This window comes from Mytilus galloprovincialis, chromosome 12 (assembly GCF_965363235.1).
Source record: "Mytilus galloprovincialis chromosome 12, xbMytGall1.hap1.1, whole genome shotgun sequence".
Taxonomy (NCBI): Eukaryota; Metazoa; Mollusca; class Bivalvia; order Mytilida; family Mytilidae; genus Mytilus; species Mytilus galloprovincialis.
The window spans coordinates 58,437,770-58,456,907 of NC_134849.1; the positions used below are offsets into that span (position 1 = coordinate 58,437,770).

Below are 19,138 nucleotides of genomic sequence, written 5' to 3' on the forward strand. Positions count from 1 at the left end.
TAGCCATGGCGGCCATCTTGGTTGGTTAGCTGGGTAACCGGACACATTTTTAAAACTAGATACCCTAATGATGATTGTGGCCAAGTTTGGTTTAATTTGGCCCAGTAGTTTCAGAGGAGAAGATTTTTGTAAAAGTTGAAGACGGATGAATGACGCCAAGTGATGAGAAAAGCTCACTTGGCCCTTTGGGCCAGGTGAGCTAAAAAGGGGAAGAGATAAAATTTACATCAGTATGATTATATACCTGAACATGATTGAAATCTCCCCCTGATTTAGGGTGTGGCTTCCCTCTTCCAGCAGGTTTATTATTTTTCCCGGGCTGGTCCATACTGTCTGCATATTTTCTGTCATTTGGATATGTCTGTAAAAATAAACAATTCTTGGAAATTAAAATCTGCAAACAGAAAACATTAAAGAATTACATTCTAACAGATTTTACTCTGATGTTTATCAATATCACGATGGTTATGGGGGTGTTTTACAAGCTTGACTCGCTATAAGGCCCTAGAACAGTTCGCTTGGTGCCCTAAGGTGTTACATGTAAGTGAGCTTTAGAATATGGTTGTTGTAAAATTGGTCAGGAAGAAGGCAGCTATTGGATTTTCATATGGTGATTTTATTTCTTAATCATTTTGTATTTTAAAGAAGTCTTCTTTCTATCAGCTGATATCTTTGGAGGTAGTCAGGGTTGCAACTTTTCTCAGACATGAAATTCAATAGGTTGTCTCAACATCTTCCTGCATTATCAGTGGATTTTCAAGGATAGCAGTTCTTATGTCATGGTTGAAATTGAACTTGATAAATAACATTGTACAGCATTTTTAAAAAGATCATTTGCTTAAGTGTAATTGAGACCAGGATTCACCTATGTCAAGTCATCCAATTTGTACAAAATTGGCTCATGAGTACCAGTTTAACACATACCACTACCAATTTTCCAGGACGAATCAATTTCTTTTTTAAGTGAGTTACTACCGGAGGGACAGTCGGGGTAATTACCTGTTTTTCTTTCGTAGGTGAGTTACTGCCGGAGGTTTCAGTTGGCAATGGCTTGAACTTGATAAATAACATTGTACAGCATTTTTAAAAAGATCATTTGCTTAAGTGTAATTGAGACCAGGATTCACCTATGTCAAGTCATCCAATTTGTACAAAATTGGCTCATGAGTACCAGTTTAACACATACCACTACCAATTTTCCAGGACGAATCAATTTCTTTTTTAAGTGAGTTACTACCGGAGGGACAGTCGGGGTAATTACCTGTTTTTCTTTCGTAGGTGAGTTACTGCCGGAGGTTTCAGTTGGCAATGGCTTGGACAATGAAGCTGCTACAGCTTTCTTGTCTTTTTGTATTTCCTAAAAAATTAAATCAAATATAAAGGGTTAACTATTAAATACCAATGCTGGATTAAAACAGATTTTTTTTAAAGAATAAGTAAGTTATAATACATGTTCTAATTTATATCTTTTTTTAACACCTTAAATTGTCAATCACTTGAAATTAAACTTTATAGTTCAAATCTTATTGTATAAAATTAATCCTTTAAAAAAGTATAAGAATCTTTCTCAATATGTATTTTTAACCACATTGATTTCCCACTTTTCAATGAATCATTCAACATGCGTGCTTGTATCATACGTGTATCATTCATCGTGCATCGTGCGTTCATCATTCATCATTTATTTTGCGTTAATCTTCTGTGTTACGCTCATCGTGCGTGTATTGTGCATTCATGGTGCGTGTATAGTACGTGTGGTCAGTTTGAATTTTAGAAGGTCTGAACTACTGCAATCAGTAGCTAGTCAACACTGATGTTATGAGTTCGAACCCCCCTCGTGCAGGTGAGGTGCACTCGACTCCTATCTTAATTGACTAGGATTGTAAGTTTTCCTATCGAAGGTCTGTGGTTTTCTCTGGCTTCCTCCACCAATAAAAACTGGCCGCCACGAAATAGCATAAATGCAGTGCTTAAGGTAGCACAATACAAAGATTTTTTCACTCCCAATCAGATAACTTTAAACTGATGTAATTCATTTCATCCTTCTTTATATTTTATAAATGAGGTACCAAAAGAAAGAAGAAAGATTAATCTTTCAAATTGTGATAATTTCATTATGACATAGTTATTACTTTATCAATCATAATGTAATTAGTTGCTATATTGTGATGTTCACACTTGAAAAATTTAGCGTCTTTGTTTTTCATAGCATCCCAAAATATTTTATAGATTCTTGTACAACACAGCTTGACCTTCAAAACTGTGTCTCAGATTTCCAAAAACATCAATAGAACAAATTTTATACCCAATTGAATTTAGTGATCTCTTATGAATTGATGTTGTAAACTTCATTGAAGATTTATGAGAGAATGAAATACAATAGGAAAAATCTGAGACACAGTTTTGGAGGTCAAACTGTGTTGTGCAAGAATCTGTAAAATATTTTGGGATGCTATGAATAACAAAGAAGCTAAATTCATTCAAGTATGGACATCACAATATAGCAACTAATAACATAACAATTAATTAATAATAATTATGTCATAATGAAATTATCACAATTTGAAAGATTAATCTTCATGATCTTTCTTCTTTCTTTTGGTACCTCATTTATAAAATTCAAAGAAGGATGAGTGGAATTACATCAGTTTAAAGATGTCTGATTGGGGTTGAAAAATCTTTGTATTGTGCTACATTAAAAGTGGCGTTTAAACACCAAAAATCAAAATTAAAAAAAATCAATCGAAACAATTTTGCTAAAGAAAGTTGCTCGATTTGATGAAATGTATAATATTTTGAAATTAGTTGTTAGTAAAACAAGTAACAACAAGTGAAACTGTGAGCTACTGCTCACTGATGATACCCCCGCCGCAAGTGGATAATTTAAATAGTGTAAAAATATGCAAGTGTTTGGTAAACAGGAAGTTGTTGAGTGATGAATCTGAAAATGCAGTCTTATATAAACAATGAAACCAAATTTCAGAAATCCTTGTATTGTAGTTCCTGAGAAAAATGTGAGGAAAATTTTCAACTTGGCTATCATGTGTAAAATCATACAAGTGTTCGGTAAACAGTAATGAACAGGAAGTTGTCGAGTGATGAATCGGAGAATGCATCACATGGTAAAGCAGACTTATATAAACCCGGAAAACAAATTTCAGAAATCCTTGTATTATAGTTTCTGAGAAAAATGTGACGAAAAATATGGGACAGAGGGACTGACGGACTGATGGTTGGACTGATGGACTGAAGGATGGACAGACAGAGGTAAAACAGTATACCCCCTTTTTCAAAGTGGGGGTATAATATTTTCTTATCGTGTACATTACGTGATACTTACTGATAGTTATACAAATATCAACATAAGAATGAATTCCATGCTATTAAATAGTAGCTTGTTACCTTGGTGGATTGAACTCTAGTTTGGATTTCACTGGAGCTTTCTGTGTACAGCATAGACGTTGGAACATTTTCAGAACTCTGTGTCTGTGGCAGCTAAAATAATTTACAAAATAAAAGTTACAATATTGGATGATCACCACAACCTTATATAGTTGAAACAACACTCTACTTAAACATGTTAAAGCTGTTAATCATTATGGAAACATACTACAACTGTACCAAGTCAAGAATATGACAGTTGTTATCCATTTGTTCATGTGTTTGAGCTTTTAGTTTTGCCATTTGACTGCAGACTTTCCATTTTGAATTTTCCTTGGAGTTGGGTATTTATGTTATTTCAATGTTTTCAAAGATAGAATATCTTGTATCATCGATGTGTATTGATACAAGCAGATTATACATGTTATAGCTGAGGTATCACAGACAGTAATTTAAAATATTCAGATTATTTCAAAACAATTTTTAATTGGTCTTTAAATCATCTTAAGTCAGAATAAAGGCGCAGCTTGGTACCACTGCAGAGGTCGAACTCTGAACAATTGGGGCCAGTATGGACACAACATTCAAGCTTGATACAGCTCTGAATTTTGACTGTGATTAAATATTTGACACAGCATAGGTTTCTGAAACAGAATGAATGTGGTCTAGTTGAACTTAAAAATTTTAATTTACCAATTATGGTCTAATATTCAAAATCTAAATACATGGATTGATTCAAAGAATCCCAAGAATTCGATTTTTGATGAAATCAAACAAAGGTTTAACATGTTTAATATTATAAACTAGAGGCTCTAAAGAGCCTGTGTCGCTCACCTTGGTCTTTGTGAATATTAAACACCTTCGGGCCAGGTGAGCTAAAAAGAAGATGTGGTATGATTGCCAATGAGACAACTATCCACAAAAGACCAAAATGACACAGACATTAACAACTATAGATCACGGTACGGCCTTCAACAATGAGCAAAGCCCATACCGCATGGACCCTTTTGACCTCAATGTGGACCATTTGATTAACAGGGCCCAAAGTTCAAAATTCTAAATACATGGTTAGATTTAGCATATCAAAACAGGGGTTTAAATTAGCGGTGGTCCGAGGTCCGCGACCTTCCACTTTTTCAAGCAGACTTTCATTTTGGTTACTAGCTACGCCCAACGGACCTTCGATTTGAAAGAAAATACAAATTTTACTATGCCGACAGGGATGATTCCACTATATAGTTTTAACATTGTTAAATCTGACAGCGGCCCCAAAAAAATGTAAATGGAATTGAATTTCCAATTCAGGAAAATAAAATAAAAATCGATATTTCCGGAAAAGTTTCTGTCACCGATTTTAAAGGCAACTATAATTTTTTCATAGTTTGTTGTCAAAACGTTTTAAAATCTGGATAAGAATGCTGTTTACGATCAACATGTGGCAAACAATTTTAGCAGCCGAATTCAACTGATTAATATGTAACAGGAGTATTCGATCTTGTAAAGGCAGATCGCCCAGCAGGTTGATAAAAATGGGTGTCAAAGCACAACTCGGTAGAGAGAAAATTCAAATTTTGATATAACATATTGATGGATAAAGATTAATTGGCGCCGATCTCGTAATAGTAGATCGTCCAGCAGAGCAGGTTATATAATGTGATGAAAACTTGTTTTGTAAAAGAAATTATTTCCTCAAAAGACAAAAGTTTGAGCGTTTTTTGGAATAATGTTGATTAAAGACCATTCATGAAATACGATGTCATCATTATGGAACTATTTCAAAAGTTTTGAAGATGATTCAAATAATTTTAAAGAACACTGGTTCAATGCTTGAAATATCTTATCAATTAAGTATATGAACTTTTGTAATTGTTTTTCTGAATTCGACAAATGACCAGTTCAATTTGAAATCCATTTGAATCAAGGTAAATTTATAGAGATGACCTTCTGTTGAAAAAATACCTGATGAATGATTTTTTTCAGTGGTTTATGTTAGCTGAAATATATGTTTTTGTAATAGGCCTAGGTAACTATAGATAAGATGATAGACTAGTGCATCATGTTCAATGATATTCATGTAATAACAGTAGCCCATCCAGAATTATTGAAAATGTTACAACTTACATGAACATCAGTGTACAGTTTAAACTTAATAATATACATTTTCCGTTTTTACAGGAAAATAATGTTATTTCATCTTAGATTTTATGCTTAAAAAATTCCCAATTAGAATAAAAATTCCCAATTTGATGTTCAAGGACCCATTTGAAAACACCTGGAATCATCCCTGATCATTTTGTTCAACCGCTAGCTTAATACCCAAAATAGCCGACAAGTAATGTGTAAATCCGAGTAAAATCGTATCTGACTGTAACCTGAATAATTCAGTCGTTATATTCTGCTAATCTACGATTACTACATTAAGTAGGAGAGATGGATTGCGGGGAGGGACTGAATTATTCGGGTTAATCTGACTGACAAAAACAACATTGAAAACAATGCATGCCAAAACTGAAAATGAAGACAATTACTATACCAGATCAGATTCAGGGGACCGACAAGGAAAATTCCGGGTTTGCCAATCAAATACAATAAAAAAAAATAATAATTCCAGACAGATGACAAAATACATCTATGATGATGAAATATAAACACTAGAATGTGTGTCTCATTGGAGCGTGATCCAGGATCAGAACCCCCCAATGAGACCCCCTAGAATTGGATATGGAAAAGAAAGTAAAAGCAGGAAACATTTATACAGAAACTCAAAATACATTAAAATGTGACAGTTAAATTTTCTTTATCATTATATTTAATAAATGGTGATCATATTACATGTACATGATGCAGATGTTTTTAAAGTGTAAACATATTACTTCAATTCCAAGGGGTAATTTCTCCCTAATTTGAAGGGTCAGTAAAAAGCTGGAAGTTTCTTTTTTTATTTTCACAAAATAGTGCATCTAGATTAATTCACTAAAACAGCTTTGAAATTGAACTGTTACTTTAATTGCATACTCAGGTATGAATCTAACAATTTTAAACAAGAGGCTCTCAAGAGCCTGAATCGCTCACCTGAATTTTTTTGGTTTAATCTCTCATCAATGATTATTTTGGCTTTTCAATTTATTTAAATGTTCTTTGAATCGTCCTATTTTCTTCAAAAGCAAAAAAAAATCATTTTCTCCTATGTTCTATTTTATCCATAGGAGCTATGTTTCTTGACATACAAGGAAATGAAATATAAAATTTATACTAGATACTCTGAAACTCTGAAACTCATTTAGCCTAAGTTTGGCTGAAATTGATACAGCAGTTTCATAAGAGAAGATTTTTTAAAGTAAGTCAACATGATGAACAAATTGTGAAAAAAGTCTTTAAAGGGCAATAACTCCTAAAGAGGTCAATTGACAATTTTGGTCAAATTGACTTATTTGTAGATCTTACTTTGCTGATCATATTTGCTGTTTACAGTTTATCTTTATCTATAATAATATTCAAGATAATGACCAAAAACTGCAAAATTTCCTTAAAATTACCAATTAAGTGGCAGCAACCCAACAATTGGATGTTTGATTCATCTGAAAATTTCAGGGCTGATAGATATTGACCTAATGAACATTTTTACTCCTGTCAGATTTGCTCTTAATGCTTTTGTTTTTGAGATATAAGCCAAAAACTGCATTTGACCCCTATGTTCTATTTTAAGTAACGGCGGCCATGTTTTTTGACGGATCAAAAATCAAAGCACACACTTTGTGCAGGATAATCTAAGGAACAACCATGCTAAGTTTTAACCAAATCCATTCAGTAGTTTCAGAGGAGAAGATTTTTTAAAGTTAGCAAATATGATGAACAAATTGTGAAAAATTGTCATTAAAGGACAATAACCCCTTAAGGGGTCAATTGACAATTTTGGTCATATTAACTTATTTGTAGATCTTACTTTGCTGATCTTTTTTGCTGTTTACAGTTTATCTTTATCTATAATAATATTCAAGATAATGACCAAAAACTGCAAAATTTCCTTAAAATTACCAATTAAGTGGCAGCAACCCAACAATGGTTTGTTTGATTCATCTGAAAATTTCAGGGCTGATAGATCTTGACCTAATGAACATTTTTACCCCATGTCAGATTTGCTCTAAATGCTTTCGTTTTTGAGATATAAGCCAAAAACTGCATTTGACCCCTATGTTCTATTTTAAGTAACGGCGGCCATGTTTTTTGACGGATCAAAAATCGAAGCGCACATTTTGTGCAGGATATACTAAGGAACAATCATGTTAAGTTTCATTCAAATCCATTCAGTAGTTTCAGAGGAGAAGATGTTTGAAAAATTGTTAACGACGACGACGACGACGACGGACGCCAAGTGATGAGAAAAGCTCACATGGCCTTTTAGGCCAGGTGAGCTAAAAAAGAGATACATTGAGCCCTTTATAAAAAATAAACATTTAAGCTAGATAATTGTACAATAAAACCTGTATAAACCGGCCGGCTACGGGACTATGAAAAAGGGCCGGTTTGGACAGTGAGCCGGTTTATTCAGGTTTCAGATTTGACCGGAAGTAAATGACTTGTGACGTCCAATATATTGCATGTAAAAGTTCTGTCAGAGTGTAAATTATAAACTATAGCCAGTAATTAATACTTTTATGCGATACCTTTAATTTATTTATTATACCATTACGGAGACAGATCAACTTCTGGCCGATATAATTTGGGGCGAGATTCGACGTTTAAGTGTACTGGTAAAAACGTCATCAAAATCTGATTACGCTGATTATGATTTACGGAGGAACAAGATGATGCAGATGTTTTCAGATAAGTGCATTAATAATTTAATTTAACATCTGTATATGTGCATATAATGATTATAAAAATAATTTATTGTAGATCTATGATTTTTTATGGTTTTTATTTGAGCAAATCAACATCAGAAAGTCTGAAAGCATGAACTGAAAATATATTTATTTTTAACATATACAATGAATAAACTTGTTGTCACATAACAGGCATAACTATAGTAGGTATGTAAAAAATTAATTCAGTTGTGTATATGTTTATTTGGTGAAAATAATAAGTCGCTAGTTATTTATCTTCAGGGGATAAAATAGGGGGAGGGTAATTAATTTGCCAAAAAAATTCAAATACCCTTCAAAGACTTCATAATTATTTGCTACTGTATAAACATGCAATAATATTTCTATTGAATTTGTTGCTTCAAAACGTATTGAACAAATGATTCTTTGTGGATTTTTTTGATACTTTTAGGGGATTTAATGATATTTTTAAATGGAGCTGCCAACGGAACAGATTGCATGCAGATATTCCTGGTACCATAATTTACTCAGCAATACTAGTTGGAAGTACAGAGACAGCAAATTAATTAACAGAAGGGAGAACATGACATGTATCCTTTTGCATAAATAACCCAGGAATCCCAATGGCAGTGCAATTTGAATTGGTGCATGTATATCCTGCTGGGATTTATTTTTGGGATCCCGCTTTTTTTTCCGGGAATCCCAGTATATTTCCACTGGGATTTACATCGGGATCCCGCTTCTTTTACAGGAATCCCGAAATTTTATCCCAGTACATTTACATCGGGATCCCGCTTCTTTTGCGGGAATCCCGAAATTTTATCCCAGTGGGATCCCAATTGAAATCCCACAATATCCCAGTGGGATCCCAGTACATTTCAACCGGGATTTGGATCGGAATTCCCGCATTTTGGGCGGGATTCCCGAAATTTTATCCCGGTGGAATTAGGTGGGATCCCACTTGGAATCCCATCAAAATTCCAGCCGGGATTCCAGTGGAATTCCAGATTTATTTTCTCTTGGGTAATAAGTTAAAATACAAAACGCAATCCGGGATATATTCAGCGTGTCTTTTAGTTTAATTAACACATTTGTAGTGTTTTAATAAATAATACTGTACAATTGTAAGTTCACAGTTTAACACCTGGCTAATTAATTATCCTGAAAAGCCATATTGTATAAACAAATATGTTTTGGTTGCATATGGATAATTTGAAATTAATTAGACAAACTGATTTTGACAGGTAATAATTGATGTAATTGAGAGTATTAGGACTGCATTATAAGACCGGAATTGGGAATACAAGGGGTCCGGTTTAAATGTACCAAATGTGAATTTGAACCCCTGCAAAGAACCCCATATATTCAATTTTTCTTGAAATCAAACAAATTTTAATTTTGGATCCTAATTTGAACCAACTTAAATAAACTTGAAAACTGGGCCCATAACCAAAAATCCAAATACATGTTTAGATTCAGCACATCAAAGAACCCCAAGAATTCAATTTTTGTTAAAATCAAGCTAAGTTTAATTTTGGACCCTTTCGACCTTAATGTAGACCAATTTGAAAACGGGACCCCAGTTCCAAAAAATTTAATTCACGGTTCAATAGATTCAGCATATTCAAGAATAAAATTAAACCCCATTGAAATTGGTCAAGATAAGCATTATACAAAGTAATAGAAAAGTATTGTTTTTGGCCCCAAATTCATAACCCCAAAAATCAATCCCAAACTTCCTTTTTTTGGTATGGAACCTTGCGGTACAATTTCAGAAAGATCCATACATTTCCACAGAAGTTATTGTCTGGAAACTAGAATAATGCTTATTTTGAACCCTTTTTAGGGCCCTTTTTCCTAAACTGTTGGGACCATAACCCCCAAATCAATCCAAACCTTACTGTTGTGGTTTTAAACCTTGTGTTTAAATTTCATAGAGATCTATATATACTAAAGTTATTGTCCAGAAATAAGTGTCTTTGGACAACGCTGACCACGACGACGACGACAACATGAAACCAATATACAAATGCAAAAATTTCGTATATCTCTCAGCTGCCTGATTCTGAATTTTATTTCGTTGTAACACTTCCGGGACCAAATGAGATTGTGCTGCGCATGTGTGAACTTCAGTGTGCTGATAGCTCTTGGGCAGTTCAACGTAGTTTGAATTGTCCTAACTTCAGATTAAATATTAAACCAACGTAGTTGGTATTCATTTTATAATTAATAAAATTTGATATAAGATATAAATAAAAGTTAGTAATCACCGGATGTAATTCGGTAAAAATTTACGACTTTCACCTGGTTTCCGCACTTTGCCGTAAACCGGTTATAAAGAAAACACATGGCGGAGAAAATGATCGAAAAGGGGTCCGCCTCAAAAAGAAAGTCTTCACTTGAAGACATCAGTAATACGGACGAAGATGAGCTTCTGTCCGAGAAGATAAATTCCGTTTCCAGCGCGGCTGGTAAAAGGAAACATGAGTCGACAAAGTCGAAAGCTTCCGCGAGTGGCGGAGCAAACACTTCAAGTGTAAAGGGTAAGAAACCAGCGAAGGTTAATAGTAATGAAACTCAAAACCTTGGCCCTTCTACCTCTGCAAAAGTAGACAATCATGTCAATGTTAGTCTCAATCCAAGAAGGTCAGAAAAGACAATCTGACGATATAAGGTCTTTAAAAGACCGGGTACAAGACATTGAAGAATATGACGAGGATAATAATTATGATGATAATTATGATGAAGGTGAATAAAACCCCCATGATGATGGGGAAAATGTAGACAATGAAAGTGAACCACCTGCTACATGTGCTAAGAAGCAGAACAAAGATGATAATAGGTTTTCATCTATGTCTAAGAGATGTAAGGTTCAAGAACTTTGTGATGTCAAAATTGATGAGGTCTTGGCAAATAATGTCAATGAGTTGTTCAGGAATGGTATGAATGAGGAACAATACTCTGAGTTAACTAAAGATGAAAACAATGCAAGACCTGAAAATTGTGAAGGTTTATCTATTGTAAGAATAAACCAACTCATGTGGAATGTAATTTCACCAGGAGCACAATCTGCTGATAAAAAATTACAATTTCTTGAAAGAACTATTGTAAAAGCAGCAACAATTCTAACAAAAACTGTCAACAAAATGGCTATTGACGAAAACAACGAAAACAACAATGCCAATGGTAACTCTGGTAGTGGAGAATACATTGACAAATGTAATGATGTATTGGCTTTGTTGGGCCATGCAAACCGCCAATTAAATATGACTAGAAGGGATTTTTTAAAGCCCGAAATGATGGCAGAATATGTGCCTCTCTGCTCACACTCTGTTCCTTACACAAACAACCTTTTTGGAGATGATGTCTCTAAAGTTGCAAAGGACATTGAAGATTGTTCCAAAGTTGGAAACAAGTTGAAGTTTGGTAGTGGCAGAGGTAGAGGCGGAGGCTTCTTCAGAGGTGGTAGAGGAGGCCACAGAGGTACTTTTAGCAGAGGTGGCTACCGTGGAGGAAGAGGTGGCTTCCGAGGAGGAAGAGGTCGAGGTTCCGGCCCTATTCCAAAAAACTCCCAGAGAGGAGGAAATCCACAGAAGTATTAGATACATCAAATGAAGTAAGTCATTGTTTTAAAGCTGGTGTATTGAAAAAGTTTTCCGATGAATGGGAAAAAATTACCTCTGACAAATTTATTTTAGATATAGTAAGCCATTGTCATATAGAGTTCATAGATAATGTTGAACCTAAGCAAGACATTTTTAATGTAAAATCTGTCTTTAACTCAAAAGAAAGTGATATTGTTTCAAATGAAATTCAAAAGTTACTGGCAATTGATGTTATCAAAGAAGTTCAGTCAATGAAAGACCAGTTTTTATCGCCTATATTTTTAAGGCCAAAAAAGAATGGGGAATATAGAATGATTTTGAATCTTAAGAAGTTGAATGAATACATTGAGTATCATCATTTTAAAATGGACACTTTTGAAAGTGCCATTAAACTTGTAACTAGCAAATCATTTATGGCTTCTATTGATTTGAGACATGCTTATTATAGTGTTCCAATTGCAGAGGAACATCAAAAGTTTTTACGGTTTTATTGGAACGGAAAACTTTTTCAATACACATGCTTACCTAATGGGATTTCCTCCGCACCTAGAATATTTACTAAATTATTAAAACCTGTTTACTCTAGTCTTAGAGTTTTAGGTCATGTGAATGTTGGTTACATAGACGATAGTCTTTTATTAGGAGAGACTATAGAAGAATGTAATAAAAATGTAAATGACACAATTGAATTAATGTCAAAATTAGGATTTGTCATACATGAAGACAAATCTGTTTTTCAACCATCAAAACAAATTATATTCTTGGGTAATATTATTGATTCAGAAAATATGATTATAACCCTTACGGCAGACAAAACACAAAACCTAGTAAAAGAATGTAAATGGTTACTGCAGAGAAACTTAACTAAGATTAGAGATGTAGCAAAAGTCATTGGACTTATAGTCTCCTCTTTTTCTGCCGTTGAATTCGGTAAATTGTTTTATCGTAACCTTGAAAAGGAAAAAATTATAGCTTTAAAAAACTCAAAAGGAGATTTTGAACAAAGCATGCTTATTTCTAATCAGATAAAAGGAGATTTAGAATGGTGGGTTGCTAATGTGTCTACTGAATTAAGACATATAAGCCATGGTAGTCCACAAATTGTGATTCAAACAGATGCCTCATTATTAGGATGGGGTGGCATATTAAGTGATAATGAAATTGGAGGTAGATGGACAGATGAAGAATAAAAAAATCACATAAATTATTTAGAAATATTAGCTATATATTATACATTAAAATCCTTTCTGCATCTGATCATAAATAAGCATGTGAAGGTTCTTACAGACAATACTACGGCAGTGGCCTACTTATCAAATATGGGCGGCACAAAGTCCATAGATTGCAATACAATTTCAAGACAGATTTGGTTGTTTTGTAAAGATAATGACATCTGGTTGACATGCACTCATATAGCAGGCAAAGAAAATCTAGGAGACAAAAAATCTAGAGAATTTGATGACAAATTAGAATGGAAATTGAAAAGGTCTGTTTTTGACCAATTATGTACTTTGTGGCAAAGGCCAGACATTGATTTGTTTGCATCTAGATTAAACTTCCAATTAGAATATTACTGCTCTTGGAAACCAGATCCATTATCTGCATTTATTGATGCATTTAGTATAAATTGGTCATATTTTCAGTTTGTCTATTTGTTTCCTCCTTTCAGTTTATTGAGCCGGTGCATTTTCAAAATCAGAGAGGACGGTGCAAGAGGAGTAGTAATAGCTCCATTTTGGCAGACACAAACTTGGTTTCCGAGACTAATGCAGTTGTTAACAGACAATCCAATCGTTCTTCCAAAGAACAAGAAGATTTTGAATCTTCCTCACGATCCACAATCTGTTCATCCTTTACACAAGAAAATGAAACTAATTGCATGTCTAGTGTCAGGAGTAGCTTCAGAGAACGAGGATTTTCTAAAGAAACAACCCACATACTCATGTCGTCTTGGAAATCAAGTACAAAGAAACAGTACCAAGTGTATATCAGGAAATGGTTCAAATATTGTAACAAAAAACAAATTAATTGCTTTCAAATTTCTGTAGGAACAGTGCTTGAATTTTTTACAACTTTATTTAAGGAAGGTAATTTAGGCTATAGTAGTTTAAATCTAGCTCGAGGAGCTCTTTCGTCTTTAGGACTTACTATTGACAGTATTCCAGTTGGACGTCATGCAATGGTGATAAGATACATGAAAGGAATTTTTAATCTTCGTCCACCCAGACCTAGATATGAATCTACATGGGACGTTAGTAAAGTACTACAATTTTTGCGTAGCCTATCACCAGTGAAATATTTAAAATTGAAAGATTTAACATTAAAACTTACAATGTTAATAGCTTTGACAAATGCAGCTCGAGCTCAATCAATTCATTTCATGAATGTTAATCATGTACATAAAGTGAAGGGAGAATTTATTTTTGTTTTGAATGAACTTGTTAAACAAAGCCGACCTGGTTATATATGGAGCCAACTGTAAATATAAAGGCTTACCCTCCAGATAGGAGACTTTGTGTATATACTGTGTATAAAGAATATGTATTTCGTACCAAATTGTTTAGAGGGAAACATAAACCGTTACTTTTAAGTTATGTGAAACCACATCAACCTGTTTCAAGAGATACAATTTCTAGATGGATAAAAGTTGTAATGGCAAAAGCTAATATTGACACAACAATTTTCAAAGCTCACAGTGTTAGATCTGCATCAGTTTCTAAAGCAAAGATGAATGCAGTGCCTATTTCTCGTATCTTACAAAAAGCAGGATGGTAATGTGTTTGTACATCTTACTTTACTAAACAGTCTTGCTGTTTAAAATTATCTCTATCTATAATGAACTTGTCCCAGTAGTTTCAGTGGAAAATGTTAATAACAATTTACAAATTTTATGAAAATTGTTAAAAATTGACTATAAAGAACAATAACTCCTTCATTCCTTAGGAGGTCAATTGACCATTTCGGTCATGTTGACTTATTTGTAAATTTTACTTTGCTGAACATTATTGCTGTTTACAGTTTATCTCCATCTATAATAATATTCAAGATAATAACCAAAAACAGCAAAATTTCCTTAAAATTACTAATTCAGGGGCAGCAACCCAACAACGGGTTGTCCGATTCATCTGAAAATTTCTACGCAGATAGATCTTGACCTGATAAAAAATTTAATCCATGTCAGATTTGCTCTAAATGCTTTCGTTTTTGAGTTATAAGCCAAAAACTGCATTTTACCCCTATGTTCTATTTTTAGCCATGGCAGCCATCTTGGTTGGTTGGCCGAGTCACCGGACACATTTTTTAAACTAGATACCCCAATGAAGATTGTGGCCAAGTTTGGTTTAATTTGGTCCAGTAGGTTCAGAGGAGAAGAATTTTGTAAAAGTTAACGACAACGGACGTTGACAGACGACGACAGACGACGGACGCAAAGTGATGGGAAAAGCTAATTTGGCCCTTTGGGCCAGGTGAGCTAAAAATGAGGAAAAAAATCAATAAAAATATTCCTCTTGATACTATCATCTATAATAATATTCAAGATAATAACCAAAAACAGCAAAATTTCCTTAAAATTACTAATTCAGGGGCAGCAACCCAACAACGGGTTGTCCGATTCATCTGAAAATTTCTACACAGATAGATCTTGACCTGATAAACCAGATGCTCCGCAGGGCGTAGCTTTATACGACCGCAGAGGTTGAACCCTGAACGGTTAGGGCAAGTATGGACACAACATTCAAGCTGGATTCAGCTCTAAATTTGGATTGTGATTAAATAGTTGACACAGCATAGGTTTCTGACACAGAATGAATGTGTTCTAATGAACTTAAAATTTTTGTTTCTCTTAGAGCAATTCACTATGCTGTTGAATATTAATCCTCTCAAAAAAATGTTTGAAGAAATTTTCTTTTTTATTTATGAAATTTCAAATGAGAAAAATTGAACCCAATTTTTTTAATCACATCCCCCTTTCCCTTATTCCAAAACTAATCTCAATTAAAATTTCTAATGGAGTTTGCAACAATAACTACTCATTTAAATACATCATAAAATATTAGATGTAAAAAAACTGCTTGTTATCACTGAATGGTAAAGATTATTTTAATTTATCAGTTGGTAGTAAAAAGTGAATATACATTGTATATTGTATATAACAAAGATTTAAGTTGATTCTGGACAAAGAAAGATAACTCCAATTAAAAAAAAATCTTGCTATTGCACAATATTTTGCAATTAGATATTTCTTGCTTACTATTCTGGACAAAGAAAGATAACTCTAATTAAATTTTTTTTTGATATTTCACAATATTGTGCAATTAGATATTTCTTGCCATTGCGCAATACTGTGCAATTGAAAAGACTTGCTATTACACAATACTTAATATAATAATTTTAGATCCTGATTTGGACCAACTTGAAAACTGGGCCCATAATAAAAAATCTAAGTACATTTTTGGATTCAGCATATCAAAGAACTTCAAGATTTCAATTTTTGTTAAAATCAGACTAAGTTTAATTTTGGACCCTTTGGACTTTAGTGTAGACCAATTTGAAAACAGGACCAAAAATGAAGAATCTACATACACAGTTAGATTTGGAATATCAAAGAACCCCATTTATTCAATTTTTGATGAAATCAAACAAAGTTTAATTTTGGACCCCGATTTGGACCAACTTGAAAACTGGGCCAATAATCAAGAATCTAAGTACATTTTTAGATTCAGCATATCAAAGAACCTAACTGATTCATTTTTTGTCAAAATCAAACTAAGTTTAATTTTGGACCCTTTGGACCTTAATGTAGACCAATTTGAAAACGGGACCAAAAGTTAAGAATCTACATACACAGTCATGACAGTTAGATTCAGCATATCAAAGAACCCCAATTATTCAATTTTGATGAAATCAAACAAAAGTTTAATTTTGGACCCTTTGGGCCCCTTATTATGTTGGGACCAAAACTCCCAAAATCAAACCCAACCTTTCTTTTATGGTCATAAACCTTGTGTTTAAATTTCATAGATTTCTATTTACTTATACTAACGTTATGGTGCGAAAACCAAGAAAAATGCTTATTTGGGTCCCTTTTTGGCCCCTAATTCCTAAACTGTTGGGACCTAAACTCCCAAAATCAATACCAACCTTCCTTTTGTAGTCATTAACATTGTGTTTAAATTTCATTGATTTCTATTTACTTAAACTAATGTTATTGTGCGAAAACCAAGAATAATGCTTATTTGGGCCCTTTTTTGGCCCCTAATTCCTAAACTGTTGAGACCAAAACTCCCAAAATCAATCCCAACCGTTCTTTTGTGGTCATAAACCTTGTGTCAAAATTTCATAGATTTCTATTAACTTAAACTAAAGTTATAGTGCGAAAACCAAGAAAATGCTTATTTGGGCCCTTTTTGGCCCCTAATTCCTAAAATGTTGGGACCAAAACTCCCAAAATCAATACCAACCTTCCTTTTGTGGTCATAAACCTTGTGTTAAAATTTCATAGATTTCCATTCACTTTTACTAAAGTTAGAGTGCAAAAACTAAAAGTATTCGGACGCCGGACGACGACGACGACGCAGACGCCAACGTGATAGCAATATACGACGAAAATTTTTTCAAAATTTGCGGTCGTATAAAAATTTAATCCATGTCAGATTTGCTCTAAATGCTTTCGTTTTTGAGTTATAAGCCAAAAACTGCATTTTACCCCTATGTTCTATTTTTAGCCATGGCAGCCATCTTGGTTGGTTGGCCGAGTCACCGGACACATTTTTTAAACTAGATACCCCAATGAAGATTGTGGCCAAGTTTGGTTTAATTTGGTCCAGTAGGTTCAGAGGAGAAGAATTTTGTAAAAGTTAACGACAACGGACGTTGACAGACGACGACAGACGACGGACGCAAAGTGATGGGAAAAGCTAATTTGGCCCTTTGGGCCAGGTGAGCTAAAAATGAGGAAAAAAATCAATAAAAATATTCCTCTTGATACTATCATGACTATCTTTTGATTGATAGAAGCTTCTGTCCAAGTTTGGTAAAAATCCATGATAGTTTATGAATCTAATAAATGTTTTAAAAACTTAAATTGCAAACTGTATGTAATGTTCTGTAAGAAAAACTAATTCCATTTATAATTAAAATCCAGATAAACAGGTACAAAATTTTAACAAAATTTCCTTCTAGATATTAGCTTTTGATCATAAACAAGCTTCTGTCCAAGTTTGGTACAAATACAGGATAGTATAAGAAAGTTATTAAAATTTTAACCAGATGCTCCACAGGGCACAGCTTTATAAGACTGCAGAGTTCGAACCCTGAACATTGGGGCAAGTATGAACACAACATTCAAGCTTGATACAGCTCTGAATTTGGATTGTGATTAAATATTTGACACAGCATAGGTTTCTGAAACAGAATGAATGTGGTCTAGTTGAACTTAAAAATTTTAATTTACCTATTATGGTCCAATATCCAAAATCTAAATACACAACACAGGTTTCTGACACATAATGAATGTGGTCTAAGAACTTAAACTTAAAAACTTTAAATTTTAAATTGGACATTACCTATTATGATCCAATATCCAAAATCTAAATACATGGTTAGATTCAGCATATCAAAGAACCCCAAGAATTCAGTTTTTGATGAAATCAAATAAAGTTCAATTTTGGACCCTTTAGACCTCAATGTGGACCAATCTGATAACCGGGCCCAAACATCAAAAATCTAAATACATGGTTAGATTAATCATATATCAAAGAACCCCATATATACAATTTTTGTTGAAATCAAACGAAGTTTAATTTTGGACCGAAATTTGGACCAACTTGAAAACTGGGCCTATAATCAAAAATCTAAAAACAGGTTTAGATTCAGCATATCAAAGAACCCCAAGGATTCAATTTCTGTTGACATCAAAGAAAGTTTAATTTTGGATCACGATTTGGACCAACTTGAAAACTGGGCCCATAATACAAATCTAAGAACATGTTGAGATTCAGCATACCAAAAAACCCCAAGAATTCAATTTTTGTTGAAATCAAACAAAGTTTAATTTTGGACCAACTTGAAAACTGACCCTTTGGGCCCCTTATTCCTAAACTGTTGGGACCAAAACTCCCAAAATCAATCCTAACCTTCCTTTTATGGTCATAAACCTTGTGTTAAAATGGACGACGACGCCAACGTGAAACCAACATGACCAATATACGACCAATTTTTTTTCAATTTTTACGGTTGTATAAAAACTTGAACCTCAGAGTGAATGTATTGTTTCCTGGTAGAAAAACTAAGTCCATTCATAAGAATACTATCTTATGATCATCAACA

The 19,138-nt window shown here is 33.7% G+C and overlaps 1 protein-coding gene across 1 annotated transcript in view; it reads right to left on the bottom strand.

Moving 5' to 3' along the window:
- Window positions 1-478: 478 nt before the first annotated feature.
- LOC143055144 (uncharacterized) overlaps window positions 479-19,138 on the bottom strand; it is a 49,766-nt gene continuing 31,106 nt past the window's right edge. The window contains exons 8-10 of the mRNA XM_076228286.1: window positions 3,403-3,495; window positions 1,262-1,357; window positions 479-526 (exon numbers count right to left, since the gene is read on the bottom strand). Of these exons, the coding sequence (XP_076084401.1) occupies window positions 479-526; window positions 1,262-1,357; window positions 3,403-3,495 (237 nt within the window). The remainder of the gene's footprint in view (window positions 527-1,261; window positions 1,358-3,402; window positions 3,496-19,138) is intronic.